General features: G+C 41.9%; 2 protein-coding genes across 3 annotated transcripts in view; one reads left to right on the forward strand and one right to left on the reverse strand.

The window, feature by feature from the left end:
- The window catches only part of alg8 (ALG8 alpha-1,3-glucosyltransferase), a 34,381-nt gene extending 33,983 nt beyond the window's left edge, over nt 1–398 (reverse strand). The window contains exon 1 of the mRNA XM_039006042.1: nt 95–398. Within this exon, the coding sequence (XP_038861970.1) occupies nt 95–183 (89 nt within the window). The 5' untranslated portion in view covers nt 184–398. The remainder of the gene's footprint in view (nt 1–94) is intronic.
- On the forward strand, nt 313–17,952 carry ccdc90b (coiled-coil domain containing 90B). Of its 2 annotated transcripts, none has more exons than XM_039006043.1 (9): nt 313–726; nt 12,494–12,616; nt 12,810–12,913; nt 14,359–14,460; nt 14,600–14,641; nt 16,696–16,767; nt 16,883–16,936; nt 17,149–17,263; nt 17,508–17,952. In XM_039006043.1, the coding sequence occupies exons 1-9, from the start codon at nt 621–623 to the stop codon at nt 17,561–17,563; spliced, it is 774 nt and encodes a 257-aa protein (XP_038861971.1). In that variant the 5' UTR covers nt 313–620; the 3' UTR covers nt 17,564–17,952. The 2 variants fall into 2 exon arrangements, with proteins under 2 accessions (XP_038861971.1, XP_038861972.1); XM_039006044.1 differs by lacking the exon at nt 313–726 and adding an exon at nt 7,758–7,985.
- Nucleotides 17,953–19,051: the final 1,099 nt, after the last annotated feature.

Consider the following 19,051-nt stretch of genomic DNA (forward strand, 5'->3'; position numbering starts at 1 on the left):
GCGACACAACTAATCAATGAAGTAGAACAGATAAGATACGTTGAAATATACATGTTTAGAAATATATTATAAATTATTTGAATGTTTCACTTACTATGCGTTTATCAAAATACATTTCATGAAAGAAACGCCAAGTGCTAATGCAGGAAACCAACTCCAGTCGTCTGCTCTGGGCGTCGCCATGACAGTTTTTGGGGGGGGTTTGTAAAAATAAACTTTATTGAGATGTACAGTATTTTGATGTACAGTATCGGTTCTAGACTGTTACGCGGTCCTCCCCGCAATCACATTGTCGAATTAGCACATTCAATTATACAAACAAAGCAAAAGAAGACGAGTAGAAATATTGAATTGTTAGCTAGATATGGACCGTCACCGTGCGGAAATGGTCAAATATTGCGCAACGTTGAAGAAAAACTTCGTAAACTGCATTCTTACGTACCATCCGGTGTCATAAACGCTTGCTTGTCCTCTGTGTGTGAGTCGGTGTGGGATAGATATCACACTTTGTACTTCAATATATAGATAACACACGTGTAATACAACTCAGATCGTAAGAGTGTTGTAACTGAAAGAGAATTTGTTGCTCCGTGAGTTTCAACGTCTTTGTGTCTGGGGCGATGATCAGTGTAAACAGACACTGTGTAACTCTTTTCCGGTCAGTATTCCGGCACTGTCAGAGGCATCCGAACAATGGCACATACAGGGGAACACAGAGTTGGAGAGGTAAGCGTTTTGGTATATTAGTAGTCTTGCAGGTAATTACTCTATACCTGTGTACTAACGCTAATTCAAAGGGGTTGTGTTAAATGCGGAAGACACATTTCAATTTAATGAATGCATTCAGTTGTGCAAGTGACTAGGTATACTCCTTTCCTTCGCTATTAACCATTACAGGCCTAACTTTTGTTTACTACACAAGTGGGCACACGTTTATTATCCTTAACAAAACGTGTGTCTGTTTGTTAGCCAATAATTCTCAAATCCACACTGCTCAATGAAGTTGAGTGGCAAGGCGTTAAGTTAGATTAGATTCGTTTTGGCGGAGTGTAGCTAGCCTCCCAGCTAGCGCAGTGGATCTGGACCTATTCCGGCTGAGAGTCGGGGCACCCAACTGAGAGTCAGGCTCGGCCGACGTCATGTGGCCCGAAACTGGGCCACTTTAGGCATATTACGTATGGCTAGGATGCGGGGATTGAGCTTCGGCTGATTCCGGTGAGAGTTATCTGGCCCAAATATTACTTGGGGCTCGGGCCGATTGAGGCTACTCAATGGCAGATGATTACACGGGCTGCTTTATATAATTAACATTTCATTCTTTATTTATTTTTCCATATTTTCTCATTGTTTCTGTGATCAAAAAATACAATTAACATTTAAATTAAATTATTTAAGATTCCTGTTTAAGTAGTATAGTATTTTGATACTTTGTGGATGGAGCCTCCAGAGTGGTGCAGCGGTCTAAGACACTGCATCAATGCTTTCGGAAGAGGGCCGCTTCAGGGCCAATTCCTCATTGCTATCTGGGCTACCAATGACTACATTGAGTCGTTATTATTCAATGCTTGTAAAAAATGCCCATAAATGTTTTTTGTACGATTTTATAAGCAATACAAAACAAACGACAACATCATACATCAACTATCACACCTGCCCAAACCCACTAGCACACACCACACATCTCCAGCCCCCACATCACTTTCCGCCACATGGCCTGAACCTGCACAATTTTGTTTCACTCCATAGCCCACGCACTTTCAATATTTCAAAAATAAATCATAAGATTTTTCCATTGTGTTAATGATGGTGGGTTGATTGATTTCTATGGTTTTAGTATAATTTTTTTCAAGAGAATCGTCCAACCCATGTGGTATCTCACTACACCCCCATAGGCCATGTCTTGAAATATGCAGACAGTAAGTTTACATAGTAATACTTCTGACAGCCAACTTTCTAGCTCCGTCTACAACATCCAGACTTTATGTACCTAATTTTCAACAGAAATATGGGTGTGGTCTGTTCCGTTTTTTTATGGGGGACTTAAGCACTTCCGGCCAATAGTTCGCAGCTAGCTAGCTCACTATTTTTTTTACCTTTGTTTAACCAGGTAGGCTAGTTGAGAACAAGTTCTCATTCGCAACTGCGACCTGGCCAAGATAAAGCAAATCGCTTTCGCTTCTCACAACTTCCCAAACATGGATTCATGCAAAACTGGCATTTTATGTTCGGTAAGGGGATTCCACAATAACTGGCATAAATGGAAGCTGTTCATGGAGGAGTGTTTTGACCACCATTTTTTTTTAGTGCAGTTGTTAGGTGCCTTTTGATTTGCACCCACCTCCTAAGAAGGATGAGTCTCTTTGGCTCAAAGCATTGAACTTGAAGAAACCACCAAACTGACCCAACGTCTGATCCTATCACTTCGTGGACAAGAGGCCAACTGAAGAGCATCCCTTCTATGAGAAGTGGCTGGGCTATGATACTCCAGTACAGACCGGAAGGTGACATCTCATCAGGTCATCAACACATACAGGTAGTTGTTAGCTAGCTATTGTCACAGATGGGGTGTCCTGAATCAAGCAGAAGTTAGCTAACTTAACTAGCAAGCTTAGCTAACTATGTTAAGACTCCTAAGTCTTAACATACTGTAGCTATATAATTGTTGCCTAGCTAACTCACTTAGCTAGCTAGCTTGAGGGCAGTCCAACTGATAGTGTTGCTAGCTTACTAGCCTAGCTAGTTAAAAAAAAAATATATATTTAACCAGGTAGGCTAGTTGAGAACAGTTTGTCTAACTAACATAGTTAGTCCCTATATTGTTAGCTATCCAACAACTTCTGTCTGACAATGTCTCCCCATGCTTATCCCCATCCTTGCTGGCATGCCACTGGTGATGCTCATGAAATGTCTGTAACTACCTAAATTATTAAACATTATCTCCAGTCTTTTCTTTTTTTAACCTAACCCATGACCAGTAGGCTGTCTGTGTATTTTATTTTGTTAAACTTGTAGTCTCTTGTTTTTTTTGACAGATGAAGACAACTCTGGTGATGCAGAGTCTCTGATTTGAGTGTGCCAATGCCACCGCAGTGTAAAGATGCTGATACTCAATGGGAAGTTCCAGCACTGACTGATCACAGCTAAGTGTCAACAGAACCAGTCAACAAGCCCACCTGCCACAAACAAACCCAATGTGGTGGTGCAGAGCCATTGACCCATACCATCCTGAAGAATGACACTAGCTCAGTGTTGTATACTGGCCATCCTTTTAGTGTTTTCTTTGACCATGTAGCATTTCTGCAGAGTGCATATCACTGATCAAATACTGATAACCTTGATGAAGCTGAATCTACTCCAGGGTGATCTTGCTGAACGCTTTGTTGTGTCCCAGGGAGTAGTGAGCAGAATCCTTTCCTACTGGATTGACACAATGGAGGAGCACATGAGGATCTACATTCCATGGCTGCCAAGGGAGACGATCCAGAACACAATGCCTTAGTGCTTCCAAAGAGAAGTTCCCCAACACCACTTGCATCATCGACTGCTCTGAAACCACTCTTCAGAAAGCACACAATATTGATTCCAGAGGGAAGTCATACAGCCACTATTAGTCCAGCAATACTCTCCAGTATTTGTGGCCATTGCTCCATGTTAGTTTCTCCTGCATATGGAGGCAGATGCAGTGACAAGTTCATCACCCAAAACTCTGGCTTCCTGGAATACCTTAGGCCTGGCGATGAAGTTATGACAGACAGGGGCTTCCTTGCCATACCAGCCTTCACTCAGAAAGGAAGCCACAAGCACGAGAAGGACAGCTAATGTGCATATTCATGTTGAGAGTTATCAGACAACTCAAGGTGTTCAAAATCCTCTTCCAGACTCTTCTCATCAACCTGACACACAAAATGGACAAAGTCCTCAGAATCTGTAGAGCACTCGTTAACATACAGGGTGAGATCATCCATGAGGATGCAGAGTGAGCAGGGAATGTTCATACATCTGAAATGTAACTTTATACACTATAATTTCATCCACATGAGATACTGTGTGTGCAGTGCATTTGGAAAGTATTTAGACCCTTTGACATTTTCCACATTTTGTTACAGCCTTATTTTAAATTGATAAAATGTTTTTCCTCTCTCGATCTACACACAATAGCCCACAATGACCAAGCAAAAACAAGTTGTATACGTTTTTGCAAATGTATACAAAAACAACTGAAATATCACATTTACATAAGTATTCAGACACTTTACTCAGTACTTTGTTGAAGCACCTTTGGCAGCAATTACAGCCTCAAGTCTTCTTGGGTATGACGCTGCAGGCTTGGCACACTACTATTTGGGGAGTTTCTCACATTCTTCTCTGTAAATCCTTTCAAGTTCTGTCAAGTTGAATGGGGGATGTCGCTGCACCGCTATTTTCAGGTCTCTCTAGAGATGTTCCATCGGGTTCAAGTCCGGGCTCAGGCTGGGCCACTCAAGGACATTCAGAGACTTGTCCCGAAGCCAATCCTGTTGGAATGTGAACCTTCGCCCCAGTCCGAGGTCCTGAGCGCTCTGGAGCAAGTTTTCATCAAGGATCTCTGACTAGTCTCCCAGTCCATGCTGCTGAAAAACAGCCCCACAGCATGATGCTGCTACCACCATGCTTCACCGTAGGGATGGTGCCAGGTTTCCTCCAGATGTGACTCTTGGCATTCAGGCCAAATAGTTAAAATCTTGGTTTCATTAGACCAGAGAATCTTGTTTTTCATGGTCTGAGAGTCTTTAGGTACCTTTTGGAATTCTCTAAGCGGGCTGTCATGTGCCTTTTACTAAGGAGTGGCTTCCGTCTGGCCGCTATACCATAAAAGCCTGATTAGTGGAGTGCTGCAGAGATGGTTGTCCTTCTAGAAGGTTCTCCCATCTCCACAGATGAACTCTGGAGCTCTATCAGAGTGACCATCCTGCTCTTGGTCACCTCCCTGACCAAGGCCCTTCTCCACCGATTGCTCAGTTTGCCAGGCAGCCAGCTCTAGGAAGAGTCTTGGTCTTTCCAAACTTCAATTTAAGAATGATGGAGCTTACTGTGTTCTTGGGGACCTTCAATGCTGCATACATTTTTTGGTACCCTTCCTCGGATCTGTGCCTCGACACAATCCTGTCTCGGAGTTCTACGGTTTTTGTTCTGACATGCACTGTCAACTGTGGGACCTTATATAGACAGGTGTGTGCCTTTCCAAATCATGTGTAATCAATTGAATTTACCACAGGTGGACTCCAATCAAGTTGTAAAAACATCTCAAGGATGATCAATGGAAACATTGAGCTCAGGTGCATCCTTTCAAGTCTCATAGCAAAGGGTCTGAATACCTATGTAAATAAGGTATTTCTAGATTATTTTTAATAAATTAAACATTTCTAAAACTGTTTTCGCTTTGTCATTATGGGGTATTGTGTATAGATTGATGAGAAAAAATATATTATCCATTTTAGAATAAGGCTGTAACCGAGCAAAATGTGGAAAAGGGGAAGGGGTCTGAAAACGTTCCCAAAAGCAGTGTATATTGTTTACTATTTAATCTGAATAATTTGAAATGTACTGTACCTTTGCATGTTTCTGATAATTAATTACAGGCATCCACTAGGTGGCGCTATCATGCCTTAAATATATTTACAATACATTTTCTTCAACACCAACATGTCTCTAACAGACCAAGAGGGAAGACAACTGTTTATAAAGTGCCACACTGTTTTCTTAATTTGTGCACTTGAAACCCAAAACCAGAATCAAACAGAAAACACATTTGAAACCCTTCGACATGCCTCCTTGTCCTTCATTTCAAAAGGTTAAGTATCAAAGAAAATGTCAACAGTGAAATTTCAGTGTTTTTCTTAACACCATCATTTTCCAAGTGTAAGATCAGTTACGGTATGTTTGCATAATAAGTTAATGAAGTGTCATTATGAAAAGAGCTATACAAGGTACAATACAAATATGTTCATAAAGCATAAGGAGTTATCCTTAGGCATTAGATAAACATGTATGAAGAGCTGTACAAGACAAAAAAAACACCAAGAATTATGCAAATATAATCAGGTAAATGTGCATATGAAGAGAGCTGTGAAGAAAAAATCAAACGGCACATCAATAACAACCTGTTCGGATGGAGCCAGACAAGCAGTTTGATATCTCACCAGTCCTGTGCAGAACATGCCCATTTGTAATACCCAGAACATGCTCATGTAATACCCAAGGGCTCCATTAGGTTGCAGCTGAGGAACCCCATCCATCACATCTGTTAGTTAGCCAGAGAACAGTTTAGTCAGAGACTCACACTTCTTACTCAGAACAGGACATTTGATTTCTAGAAGTTCTTGAGAGTTTAACACCATCTGGGCTTGCAGAAAGCCATGGCTCCTTGACACTCACTACTGTGCCTCTACTCTCCTGACTAAACCCACAACTCTCCATCCATGTGTAGGCCACCTGCTTGTTCTCCTTACCATATGTGATTGCTGAGTTCCCATGGAACCTGGGGAAGAGATGCTCCCGCACAAAGTTGTCTGGATTTGTTGAGGTGCGCACAGGAACCTTTGACTACCACGCATGGGAGGCACTCTGTGCTTTAGTGAACTCCTAAAGGCTGGCACATTTACACTCCTTACACATCAATGTCATAAAATGACAAGCATTTCTGACACTGCATGTTGATGCTGTGTTCACCATGAGGCTGCTGGAGCTGTGTGGCTGTTGCTGGAACTTGATGACTGTTTGGTTTAGCATTGATACACTTGTGCAGAATGCGCCCCACTGGAACATTGGCCCCTTCCAAACTCTTTTTAAGTATGTTGTGTGAGTGGTACACCGGTTGTATGTAGAGATGGAGAGTGCTGTCAGAGAACTTGTCAGTTGGTTTGTGATGTTTGCCACAGATCTCGCTCAACCTTTTTGAGGATAGATTTGGCTGCGTCGCCGAGTTCCACTGGCATTGCTCATTTGTACAGGACACCCCTGTCAATCCTCCATACACAGAATTCTGCACCTTCAACAAACAACTACTGTTAGAATAATTAATTACAGTACAGAACAGAACACTAGTTTACATGGTGTTCACGGTTGACTAGTAGGTTTAGGTTGTTGGTAATTTCCTATTTGATTGTAAAATTCACCTTGCTTCTGTACCTACTTCATTGCCTTTCGAGATTAGACTGATATACTTACACAATGAGCCATTGAAACCAAGAACCGTGTGTGCATGTTGTAATTTTTAACGTTATCAGTTCTGGTCAGTGATACGGTGTCATCACATTTAGCGAGCTAACTAGCTAACATCAAACTTATCATTCAAAGAAAGGGCAAGTATTGATAAACAAAAGCCAGTGAGTTAGCTACCTTCCATAGTATTGCAGCCGCATGATTGCAAGACTTTCCCTGCCCTGCAACACAAGAACACCCCGCAGTCTCCACCGTACCGACAGATGATACAAGAATACAGGCAAAATTATGGTGTGTTTCGCTCTGACTGGGCTGGACATCTGCTTTGAGGAACACCCAGGTTGTCATCCTAGACAGTGAATTAACACCCGCCCAACTTTCCTGCTGTGGAGGTATTGATATGCCTGTGCTTTTGTAGTTCCTCATTTCTGACCCATCCACACCAATAGACAAAACAAAATAATTGAAGTTGTCTGCGTAGGTGATAGCATTTTTTTTTTTCATATCGTTATCTCACTCTTAAATAATCAGCAGATGTGGCACAGACTTGCCACTCGACGTTTAATGTTTTTTCTTGGTATGATCCCACGACATTTTGAGCTAGCTAGGTAACGTTCGCAAAACGGAAAGAACGCCACAACGGAAGTTCTCCACAAAACAGAACGTTCAGACATTGTTTTGTTTCCGGGTTCTTAAATAAAGTGAAAAACATTCCCAGAAAGCATGGATTATTGAGTCATGACAGTAGCGGTGCGTAGGTCAAATCTATGGGGAAGCCAAGCCAGGTAAAACATTTTTTACAATTTATATTGTGATAATTGTGTTTTCTCTATAACCCATTAGAAATGCATTTATACGGCACCATGGTAGCCGATATAAGACCAATAAGCCATAGCCTACATCATTTACAGACAGTTCCAAAGTACAAGTGTCACAGTGGTGGCAAAAATTCAACCACATACGTTTGTGTTTCATCACAGTTAATAAAACTGGAGAGTATCATCTGTCCTATTTAAGTACACAAAGAAAATATTGCATGCAACAAACAGTTACATGACCTACACAGCATGGTCAAATGCAAGTTAAAGTTAGTTGGCAAAGTTAATTTCACTATTGGTTTGCTTAAGTTATAACATCCTTACTGAAATGTTTCTGAAGCAGCAAGATTAGTCTAATGGGAAATGCAACCGCAATGCACTTCAACATGTTGTAGGCTAATTATAGGGAGAAGTCCCTGTTCAGGTCCTTTTTCACAAGTGATTGCAGCAGCTCACCTGGTGGTTTGTAGGAGGCATCAGCATAGATTATCTGCAGCACACTTTCCAACCTCTTGTTGTCAAAAAAGGGTACGTCTGGAACAGCGGTGTGAGTTCTGTCAGGAAACCCCTCTTGCTTTGAGTACTCGGGAAATTAACCATGATCAAGAACACGTACGAAGTTGAGGCTCTTCATGTCAGCAAACCTCTGGTTATGTGTAGTATCTGTCCAGGAGGCCATATCAAGAAGCTGATTAAACAGTATGATGTGCACAGGTGCACCTTGTGCTGGGGACAATAAAAAGCCACTCTAAAATGTGCAGTTTTGTCATGCAAAACAATGTGACAGATATCTCAAGTTTTGAGGGAGTGTTCAATTGGCATGCTGACTGCAGGAATGTCCACCAGAGCTGTTGCCAGATAATTTAATGTTCATTGCTCTACCATAAGCTGCCTCCGTCATTTTGGAGAATTTGGCAGTATGTCCAACCAACCTCACAACCGCAGACCACGTGTATGGTGTTGTGTGGCCGAGTGGGTTTGCTGACGTCAACGTTGTGACCAGAGTGCCCAATGGTGGTGGTAGGGCTATGGGATGGGCAGACATAAGCTACGGACAATGAACACAATTGCATTTTATCGATTTGAATGCACAGGGATACCGTGACGAGACTGAGGCCCATTGACGTGCCAGTCATCCGCAGCCATCACCTCATGTTTCAGCATGATAATGCATGTCCCCATGTCGCAAGGATCTGTACACAATTCCTGGAAGAGTCCCAGTTCTTCCATGGCCTGCATACTCACCAGATGTGTCACCCTTTGAGCATGTTTCGGATGCTCTGAATCGACGTGTATGACAACCGTGTTCCAGTTCCTGCCAATATCCAGCAGCTTCGCACAGAGGAGTGGGACAACATTCCACAGGCCACAATCAATAGTCTGATCAACTCTATGCGAAAGAGATGTATCACACTGCATGAGTCAAATGGTGGTCACACCAGATACTGACTGGTTTTCTGATCCACGCCCCTACTTTTTTTTAAAAGTATCTGTGACCAACAGATGCATATCTGTATTTCCAGTCTTGTGAAATCCATAGATAAGGGCCTAATGAATTTATAAAACATTTCTGATGACCTAATATGAACTGTAACTCAATCTTCAAAATTGTTGCATTTTGCATTTATGTTTTTCTTCAGTATAACACCCTTATCCTTGACATAGCGTGCTATGAATGTCAATGGACATTTGCAGGATATGTCTGTGGTGTCATCCACCTGGACTGCAATGTAGGGTGCTGAACTGATCTCACTGTCAACAGGGTAGGTTACTTTTTAAATGTAATCCGTTAGTTACCGGTCTAAAATTGTAATCAGTAATGTAATTTTTGGATTACCTAAACTCAGTAACGTAATCTGATTACTTTGTTTCTTTTGGATTACTTCACCCGTAAAACATAAGAATAAAATAATATTACCAATTTAACATTTATTGCAGAACCACATTAGAACATCACAAAACATTGACACAAATGTATTTAAGCCCTGTATACCTGCCTCTCTTGTCCATTTACACTTATATGATCTGATCAGTCACAGTCACATCTTTTAATCGTGTACACCTGTCTAAAAATGTGGGCACAAACACAATGTGCAGGACAAAGTATACATGTTAAAACCAGGTATAAGTAAGGGATTAAGTAACATGGATGGTGCTAAACACTTATCCCACGGGACACCAGTACAAAGTGGTATGAAAATGTATGCACTCACTACTTACTGTAAGTCGCTCTGGAGAAGTGTCTGCTAAATGACTAAAATGAGAAATAGAAATATGTCTTTTTTTTTTACACACATTTAGTCCAAGTTTAAGCAAAAAAAGTGGAGCTAGGTGCAATAAACCAACATATCAGACATGGCATTGCAGTAGGCCTATTCTGAAGCTAGCCTACTCAGATGATTGAAGGCAGAAATTGCTGTTGTATTGCAGCAAAAGTCATGCTCTAGATGAGCATCAGGCATCCTGTTTCGGCGAGGGGTAAACAGGTTTCCACCATAGCTGAAAAGACGCTCAACTGGGGCACTGGAGTGTTGTACTTCAGAAACAAGTTCTGGACTATGGGAAACGATTTCAAGGAGTCCAAAGACTTGTCACACATGGAATAGTTACTTTCATGCTTGCAATGTCCTCTATTGCCTCAAGCTAATGTGGATCTCTGTGCTTTGTTCCAAATGCTGGAACATTTTGACATTGCAGTTCTGTACAATTTTCGTCGCGCCACACCTGCCATCCTTACCTCCAAGTGTTTAATCAGGTTCGAAGTCGAGTCTCTGGATGTCACGGCCGGTTGTGATACAGTCTGGATACGAAGCAGGGTGTTTGTAGTGACGCCTCTAGCACTTAGATGCAGTGCCTTAGACCACTGCGCCACTCGGGAGCCCAGACTAGTTTTTCATGACTGCCGTTGTGCTGTAGAATTAGTTAATTTAGTTTCTTATATGAAATTCTATACATTATGTTATATTGGATTAAGTATACGTTTTTGTTATCTGTAATTGTCAGTTGGATATGCTCTCTGCAAGGTTTTGTATATCTTCCCTATCATATGAACATCCTTTTCTGACTCAAATAAGATTCCCTCGCATGCTGACCATACCGGCCGCGTTGCGTTTTCTAGCATTGCAAAATGTAGTTACACAAGTTATTCGATCATTTCATCCAAACTGCTCATGCGTCAACGAGAACTTGGTCTGCTTTAGGCGCTACAAGTCCTGGCTTTACCATCTTCTCGTTGCTTTTTAGGAGCATATACCAACGTGGGTGATTGAAAGATGAAAGACTTAGTTGCAGTAACACACCTTAAAGTTTGTTGTCAACCGCCATGTAAAGTCCACGGGAGAAAAATAACTAGGTGAGATTACTAGAAACTAACTATGTTTCCCTTTTTATCTGTGGATTAATTGTCATAGTAGAGAGCACATGATTTTGTGTGACTCAAAATGGGTCAAAATTCTACAAAGATCCAGCAAAAAAAAGGACCTTGTACATTTCAGGTAAAATAACAACCCAATGTTTATATTCCAGAACAAATTAACTAGCAACAGCAAGCTAGTTAGCTAGCTAAATGACCATGAATGTATCATGTGTGTTTCGACCTGGCCCCAAATTAATAAAGTTGGTTCAGAATTCGTTTTGATATTTCAACCTGTGTCCTGATCGCATCTGGTGGGGATAGACAAACTCACCATGCGCACAATGGCGCACACGCGGAGCCGGTTTGGTCATAATGTCAAGGTTGCTCTTCAAAATTGTGTGATAAGTAACTTTTAAATTAATATTAAATTAATTAACTGACTATATTTGTCAGTCCAAAATTACTTTTTAATTCTGTAATCGAAATAGATGTATTTCCTGTTAAAGTTATTTACAGTTTTCTATGCCTTTAGTTTTCCACGTGGCCCAATTTATCGGTGAATTTTGAAACGCAATCCAAGTATTGTTCCATAAGATTGTGTTAGGAAGTGATATTGGTTCTTGTAGAATATGTTTCATTTTCTTCCATTTTGTTAGTGTTCTTAACTATGAAGTTGTTAATGTTCTTAGTTTTATTCTTTTTAAATAGACACGTAAAAAATCTGTACATTCTTTCATGTGTACCTTTGTACCTATATTTGTCCTGTGTAACTGCATTTATTTTCTTTGGGTACTGCAATTCGTCGTTTTTTCTCTCACAAAAATAGCATTTTACGTGAACTCCACCAAGGGAGACGTTGTTTGTTAACGCAGAAGGAGCAGCCCTCTCATTGCACGCCGCAATTTGACAGAGGTCACATAGAATTAAGTTAAAAAACTACGGATTGCGGCATCCAAAGAAAAGAACGCTGTTACACAGGACAAGCGTAGGTACAAGGTACACATGACAGAATGGACATTTTTACAAGTTTCGACTGATACTGACTTGATGTAGTCGGAGGTAGGCTACACTCCTCAAAGTCATCACCTCGCCACTCAACTCCATCTGTCTGTCTGTACAGAGTTCCACGTTGCAACACCTGCAGCAGCAGCGTACGACCTGAGGAAAGTGGAGCTGACCCCTCTGGAACAGAGGAAACTGACTTTTGACTCTCATGCCATGGTCATTGAGCTGGAGAGCAATGGTGGGTGCATCATTTTGGACTTGGATCTGTAATTCTTCTTCTGTGTTGCCTTTTCTGAAATCTATTCTGAAGTGTAAGTCACATCCAGACCAGGATAGGCAAATAAGGTGATAATTGATCCACATTGTAATAAAGAAACTGGACACTGTTGTAATGCTGAAGATCAAATCTTTAATGATTTCTCTATTTTCAGGCTTTGAAAAGTGTCAAGCAGAAATCATAGTAGCAGCTCTGGTGACTCTGACAACAGCCAACATGGACATAGTGTACAAAGACATGGTGACTGGAGCACACCAGGTACCACACACACACACACCAGATACCACACACACACACACCAGGTACCCCACACTCCCAGGACACCAGGTACCCCACACACAGCACACCAGGTACCACACTCACAGCAGCCCAGGTACCACACACACCACACTCAAAGCACACCAGGTACCACACTCACAGCAGCCCAGGTACCACACACACCAGGTACAAAACACAGCGCACCAGGTAACCCACACACACACACACACCAAACTGACAGCAGTCTAGGTACCACACACACCACTCACAGCAGCCCAGTTAGCACACTCACAGCAGCCCAGTTACCACACTCACACCAGGTACCACACTCACAGCACACCATGTACCACACTCATATCATCCCAGTTACCACACTCACAGCAGCCCAGGTACCACACACACACCACACTCATATCAGCCCAGGTACCACACTCACAGCACACCAGTTACCACGCTCACCGCACACCAGTTACCACACTCACCGCACACCAGTTACCACACTCACCACACACCAGTTACCACACTCACCGCACACCAGTTACCACACTCACCGCACACCAGTTACCACACTCAAAGCACACCAGGTACCACACTCACAGCAGCCCAGGTACCACACACACCAGGTACAAAACACAGCACACCAGGTACCACACACACACACCAAACTGACAGCAGTCCAGGTACCACACACACACACCACTCACAGCAGCCCAGTTAGCACACTCACAGCAGCCCAGTTACCACACACACCACACCAGGTACCACACTCATATCATCCCAGTTGCCACACTCACAGCAGCCCAGGTACCACACACACACACACTACACTCATATCAGCCCAGGTACCACACTCACAGCAGCCCAGGTACCACACTCACAGCACACCAGTTACCACATGCACACACCACACCAGTTACCACACTCACAGCAACCCAGGTACAACACACCCCACACTCACAGCAGCCCAGGTACCACACACACCACACTCACAGGAGCCCAGGTACCCCACACTCAAAGCAAACCAGGTACCACACACACACCACACACAGCAGCCCAGTTACCACACTCAGCAGCCCAGTTACCACACTCACAGCAGCCCAGGTACCACACTCAAAGCAAACCAGGTACCACACACACCACACACAGCAGCCCAGTTACCACACTCACAGCAGCCCAGGTACCACACCAGGTACCACACTCACAGCACACCAGGTACCACACACACCCACCGCATCCCGCTTGCTACCCAAGCTAAAGAAGACCAGGCTATCGCTTACACTTGTGACTGCTGGTATGTATGACAGTGTGTGCTTCAGTTACACCCATGGAATTGCAATACTCTGAACCTTCACCCCCATATTACACCCTCTTTCAACCACTCTCTTGTAGGTTGTTCTGTTGTAAGACACCCTCCGCCCCCCTTCTCTCCTGTGTATCTTGTTTAGGAGATTGCGCTGCAGCAGATCATGGCTCACCTGGACTCCATCAGGAAAGACATGGTGATCCTGGAGAAGAGTGAGTTTGCCAACCTGCGCTCGGAGAACGCCGTACGTACATAAACCCTTTCCTCCTCCACACAATCACTGCCCGTCTATCTCTCCTAAGCTAACAAGAGCACTAGGGATCTATAATAATAATTATAATAATATATGCATTCTACATAAACCTGTGTATGTCTCTCTGCAGAAAATGAAGACAGAGTTGGATCAGATAAGGAACAGGCTGATGGTGAGAAGTGATAAGAGATCCAAAAAAAAATACTACTATTATAAATATGTGTATTTATATTGATGAACATATTACCTTTCTATACAGAACATATGCCCTGGCTGACTCAGCAAGTAGAGTTCTTGGGGTAGTTATAGTAAAAACTAAAACAATCAAAGGTATTGGTTATGCTACGTATTCCAAACTGTATCAGACATGCGTGTGTCCTGTTCTGGACTATTCAGCAGGAGTGTGGGGTGCTAAGAGGTATTTTAGAAACAAACATGCCCATAACAGAGCAGTACGTTACTTTTTAGGTGTCCACAAGTTTGTACCTATACTTGCAATAACTGGGGACTACTTCTTGAAACAGGTTGGTATTGTGGTAAAATGGAAGAGGAAAGACTATGTAACTATTGTGACCTTGAAGAAATAGAGAATGAAACTCATTTTATCCTCTATTGCCCTTTCTACCACAACATACACTTGCTCTTATTCCAGAAAGACCACCAGATATACCCTGGCATTATGTGGCTGAGCGATAAGGAGAAACTGAAATGTTTTTTTATTCATTGTATATATCCGTTTGCGAAATATTTAGATAATGCCTGGAATAAAAGAAAAAAGGGCTACTGATAATTCAATTATAAAAAATATTTAGCTTGGCACGTGTGTATGTAGATTGTGTATAGGCTTGTCTCCCACATGAATCTTCTCTTTGTGCCAGACTGGGTTCAAATGCCTTCTGTTTCTTTTTTATGTATTTATTTATCTCTATATGTTATGTATGTACACTACCGTTCAAAAGTTTAGGGTCACTTAGAAATGTCCTTGTTTTTAAAAGAAAAGCACATTTTTGGTCCATTAAAATAACATCCGGGATGCTGGCCTTCTAGGCAGAGTTGCAGAGAAAAAGCCATATCTCAGACTGGCCAATAAAAAGAAAAGATTAAGATGGGCAAAAGAACACAGACACTGGACAGAGGAACTCTACCTAGAAGACCAGCATCCCAGGGTTGCCTCTTCACTGTTGAGACTGGTGTTTTGCGGGTACTATTTAATGAAGCTGCCAGTTGTGGGACTTGTGAGGTGTCTGTTTCGCATGGGATGGCCTTCATTTCTCAGAACAAGAATAGACTGATGAGTTTCAGAAGAAAGTTCTTTGTTTCTGGCCATTTTGAGGTAATCGAACCCACAAATGCTGATGCTCCAGATACTCAACTAATCTAAAGATGGCCAGTTTTATTGCTTATTTAAATCAGAACAACAGTTTTCAGCTGTGCTAACATAACAAAAAATTGCAAACGGCTTTTCTAATGATCAATTAGTCTTTTAAAATAATAAACCTGGATTAGCTAACACAACGTGCCATTGTAACACAGGAGTGATGGTTGCTGATAATGGGCCTATGTAGATATTCCATTAGAAATCTGCCGTTTCCAGCTACAATAGTAATTTACAACATTAACAATGTCTACACTGTATTTCTGATCAATTTGATGTTAGTTTAATGGACAAGAAAAGTACTTTTCTTTCAAAAACAAGGACATATCTAAGTGACCCCAAACTTTTGAACGGTTGTGTGTGTGTGTATTATTTTACTGCTCTATGTATATATTTGTTTGGATAACCTTATTTACTCTTATGTATTGCTTTTTACCTTACATTTTTCTCTCTCTATGTGACGCGCAATGAATTATTGTAGTGTTTGTTTATGTGTCACCAATTGGTGATTTGACAAATAATGTAATTCATTCATTCACTATATCATTACTGTATGTTATATTTGTAATTCTGAGTTATCATTTCATTTGTTTATTGGTAAACTATAACTGTTATGAATCATGTAATAGTTTATCAGTTATCTCTGTGGTGCTATCAGATAGCTCAGTGGTTTCGCACTCAGTACATCATGTGACTTGTGTGGACACATCCAAAATGGCACCCTATTCCCTACATAGTGCACTGCTTTTGGGCCCTGGTCAAACGTAGTGCACTATAAAAGAGCATAAGTTGCCATTTGGGATGCAAACAATAACTAACCCTAACCCTTCTGTTTCCGGTTTTCACTTCAGGAGGAGAGTAAGAAGGTCCGAGCTGAGGCCAAGCTGGACATCAACCTGGAGAGGAGCAGGGTCACTGACATGGTGTGTGCGTGCGCATACGCGTGTGATTGATTATTACTCCTGAGACCTTGAATTGACATTCTGCCACATGCTTTCTCTTTCTCACTGGGCATCTGTCTCTTTCTTTCTCTATCAGTTTACTGAGCAGGAGAAGAAACTTATGGAGAACAGCACAGAGTTCCACAATAAGGTAAAATGCCATCTTGTCCATGATGATATTTCTATACTCCCACCACAGGCTATAACAGCTGCATTTCTTTATGGGGCGGATTCCCAGAAACAGATTAAGCCTAGTCCTATATTAAAAAGCACATTTTAGTCCAGGACTAGGCTTATACCATGTCTGCAAAACCAGCCATATGATTATAGTAATATGATTCCCTATGTTAATGTTCTCCTCAGAACGCAGTCATTGACCACGAAACGATGGAGACGACTAAAAAGATTGATCTAGAGGTGGCCTCCCTGAAAACTCTACTGGAGTCGCTGAAGCTGGAGACCATCCGCTACCTTGCAGGTACGGTGTGTGTGTGCGTTTGTATGCCAAATCAAATGTTATAAGTCACATGCTTCGTATGCAACAGGTCTAGACTAACAGTGAAATGCTTACTCACGGGTCCTTTTCCCACGATGCAGAGTTAAAGATATGTGCTTGTGTGTGTGTTTGTTGACACATTTCTGTATATTCAACTATTCTTTGAAATATGGTATGAATTTAAGTGGGATCATGATATACCCCCCTCTGCTTTTCTTTTTGGTAGCGTCTGTTTTCGCCTGCCTAGCGATTGCCTTGGGATTTTACCGCCTTTGGAAGTGACCATCTCTGCTGTGGGGGTTTGATTACATTGTACATAGATCCCACTGGGTGCACACTGGTTAAATCAACGTTGGTTTCATGTAATTTCAGTTTCTACTTTTATGTATTACTACTTTTAAATGGCAATGTATTACTACTTTTAAATGGTACACGGAGAGCTAAGACTACGGCCAAGCATGGGTCGTTAAATCAATCAATTAGTCAACCTATTAAACAATAAAGTCAATCAGATATTTTGAACATAACTGTTGAGTGATACAATGTACAATAAACCTATTTATAGGCACTATATCTATAGGTTATACAAATGGCTCAATACTTCCAAGAACTGTATTTGGATATGGATTCCACATGACTTGGAAATAAACAACTTTTCTCACTGAACCACATTTTATTGAATACTTAAATCATTGTCCATTCCTGATTTTGATTTCAGTTCATCTTTAATTTCCAAGCAGCCGATAGTGATGCAACAGACTAACACGGAACCCAAACCGGCTGAGCACGTGCGCTATCGTGCATACATTTATTTTGTCCCCCTACACCAAACGCAATCACCACACGCAGGTTAAAATATCAAAACAAACTCTGAACCAATGGCGACATAAATTTGGGTACAGGTCGAAAAGCATTAAACATGTATGGCAATTTAGCTAGTTAGCTTGCACATGCTAGCTAATTTGTCCTATTTAACTAGCTTGCTGTTGTTAGCTAATTTGTCCTGGGATATAAACATTGAGTTGTTATTTTACCTGAAATGCACAAGGTCCTCTACTCCGACAATTAATCCACACATAAAACGGCCAACCGAATCGTTTCTAGTCATCTCTCCTCCTTCCAGGCTTTTTCATCTTTCAACTTATATGGTGATTGGCATCTAAACTTTCATAGTATTACCATGACGACCGGCAAAACAGTTAGTCTTTCAATCACCGACGTGGGTATAACCAATGAGATGGCACGTGGGTACCTGCTTCTATAAACCAATGAGGAGATGGGAGAGGCAGGACTTAAAGCACGATCTACGTCAGAAATAGAAAGGAGTTCTATTTTAGCCCTTGGCATCGCAGACGCTCGTTGGCGTGCGCGAGCAGTGTGGGTGCATTAATTGAATAACATGTATTTCTAAATTTATTTTGCGACGCTCGCGCATGCGACGTGTCCGGTCTGGTCAGCATGTAAACAATTCCCCCTCCACCATACTCGACACCCTTGACCCACTACACAACGCCCTATCCCACCTGGACAAAATTAAATACCTACAGTATGTGAGAATGCTGTTCGACTACAACTCAGCTTTCAACACCAAAGTGCCCTCCAAGTTCATAGCCTTGGGTCTGAAGTCCTCCCTGTGGATCCTAGATTTCCTTATGGGCCGACCCCAGGTGGTGAGGGTAAGCGAACAACACCTCCCCCATGCTGATCCTCAACACAGGGATCACCCAGTACTCAACCTTGCACTTTAGACTGCTTCCCTATGTAATTAGT

This window comes from Salvelinus namaycush, chromosome 12 (assembly GCF_016432855.1).
Source record: "Salvelinus namaycush isolate Seneca chromosome 12, SaNama_1.0, whole genome shotgun sequence".
Classification (NCBI taxonomy): Eukaryota; Metazoa; Chordata; class Actinopteri; order Salmoniformes; family Salmonidae; genus Salvelinus; species Salvelinus namaycush.

Excerpts from the sequence above, each read along its gene's own strand:
- ccdc90b (XM_039006043.1), top strand. The coding sequence starts at position 621 with ATGATCAGTGTAAACAGACACTGTGTAACTCTTTTCCGGTCAGTATTC. Across the intron at positions 727-12,493 it reads GGGAACACAGAGTTGGAGAG|AGTTCCACGTTGCAACACCT; the intron begins GTAAGCGTTTTG and ends CTGTCTGTACAG. Across the intron at positions 17,264-17,507 it reads GACCATCCGCTACCTTGCAG|CGTCTGTTTTCGCCTGCCTA; the intron begins GTACGGTGTGTG and ends TCTTTTTGGTAG.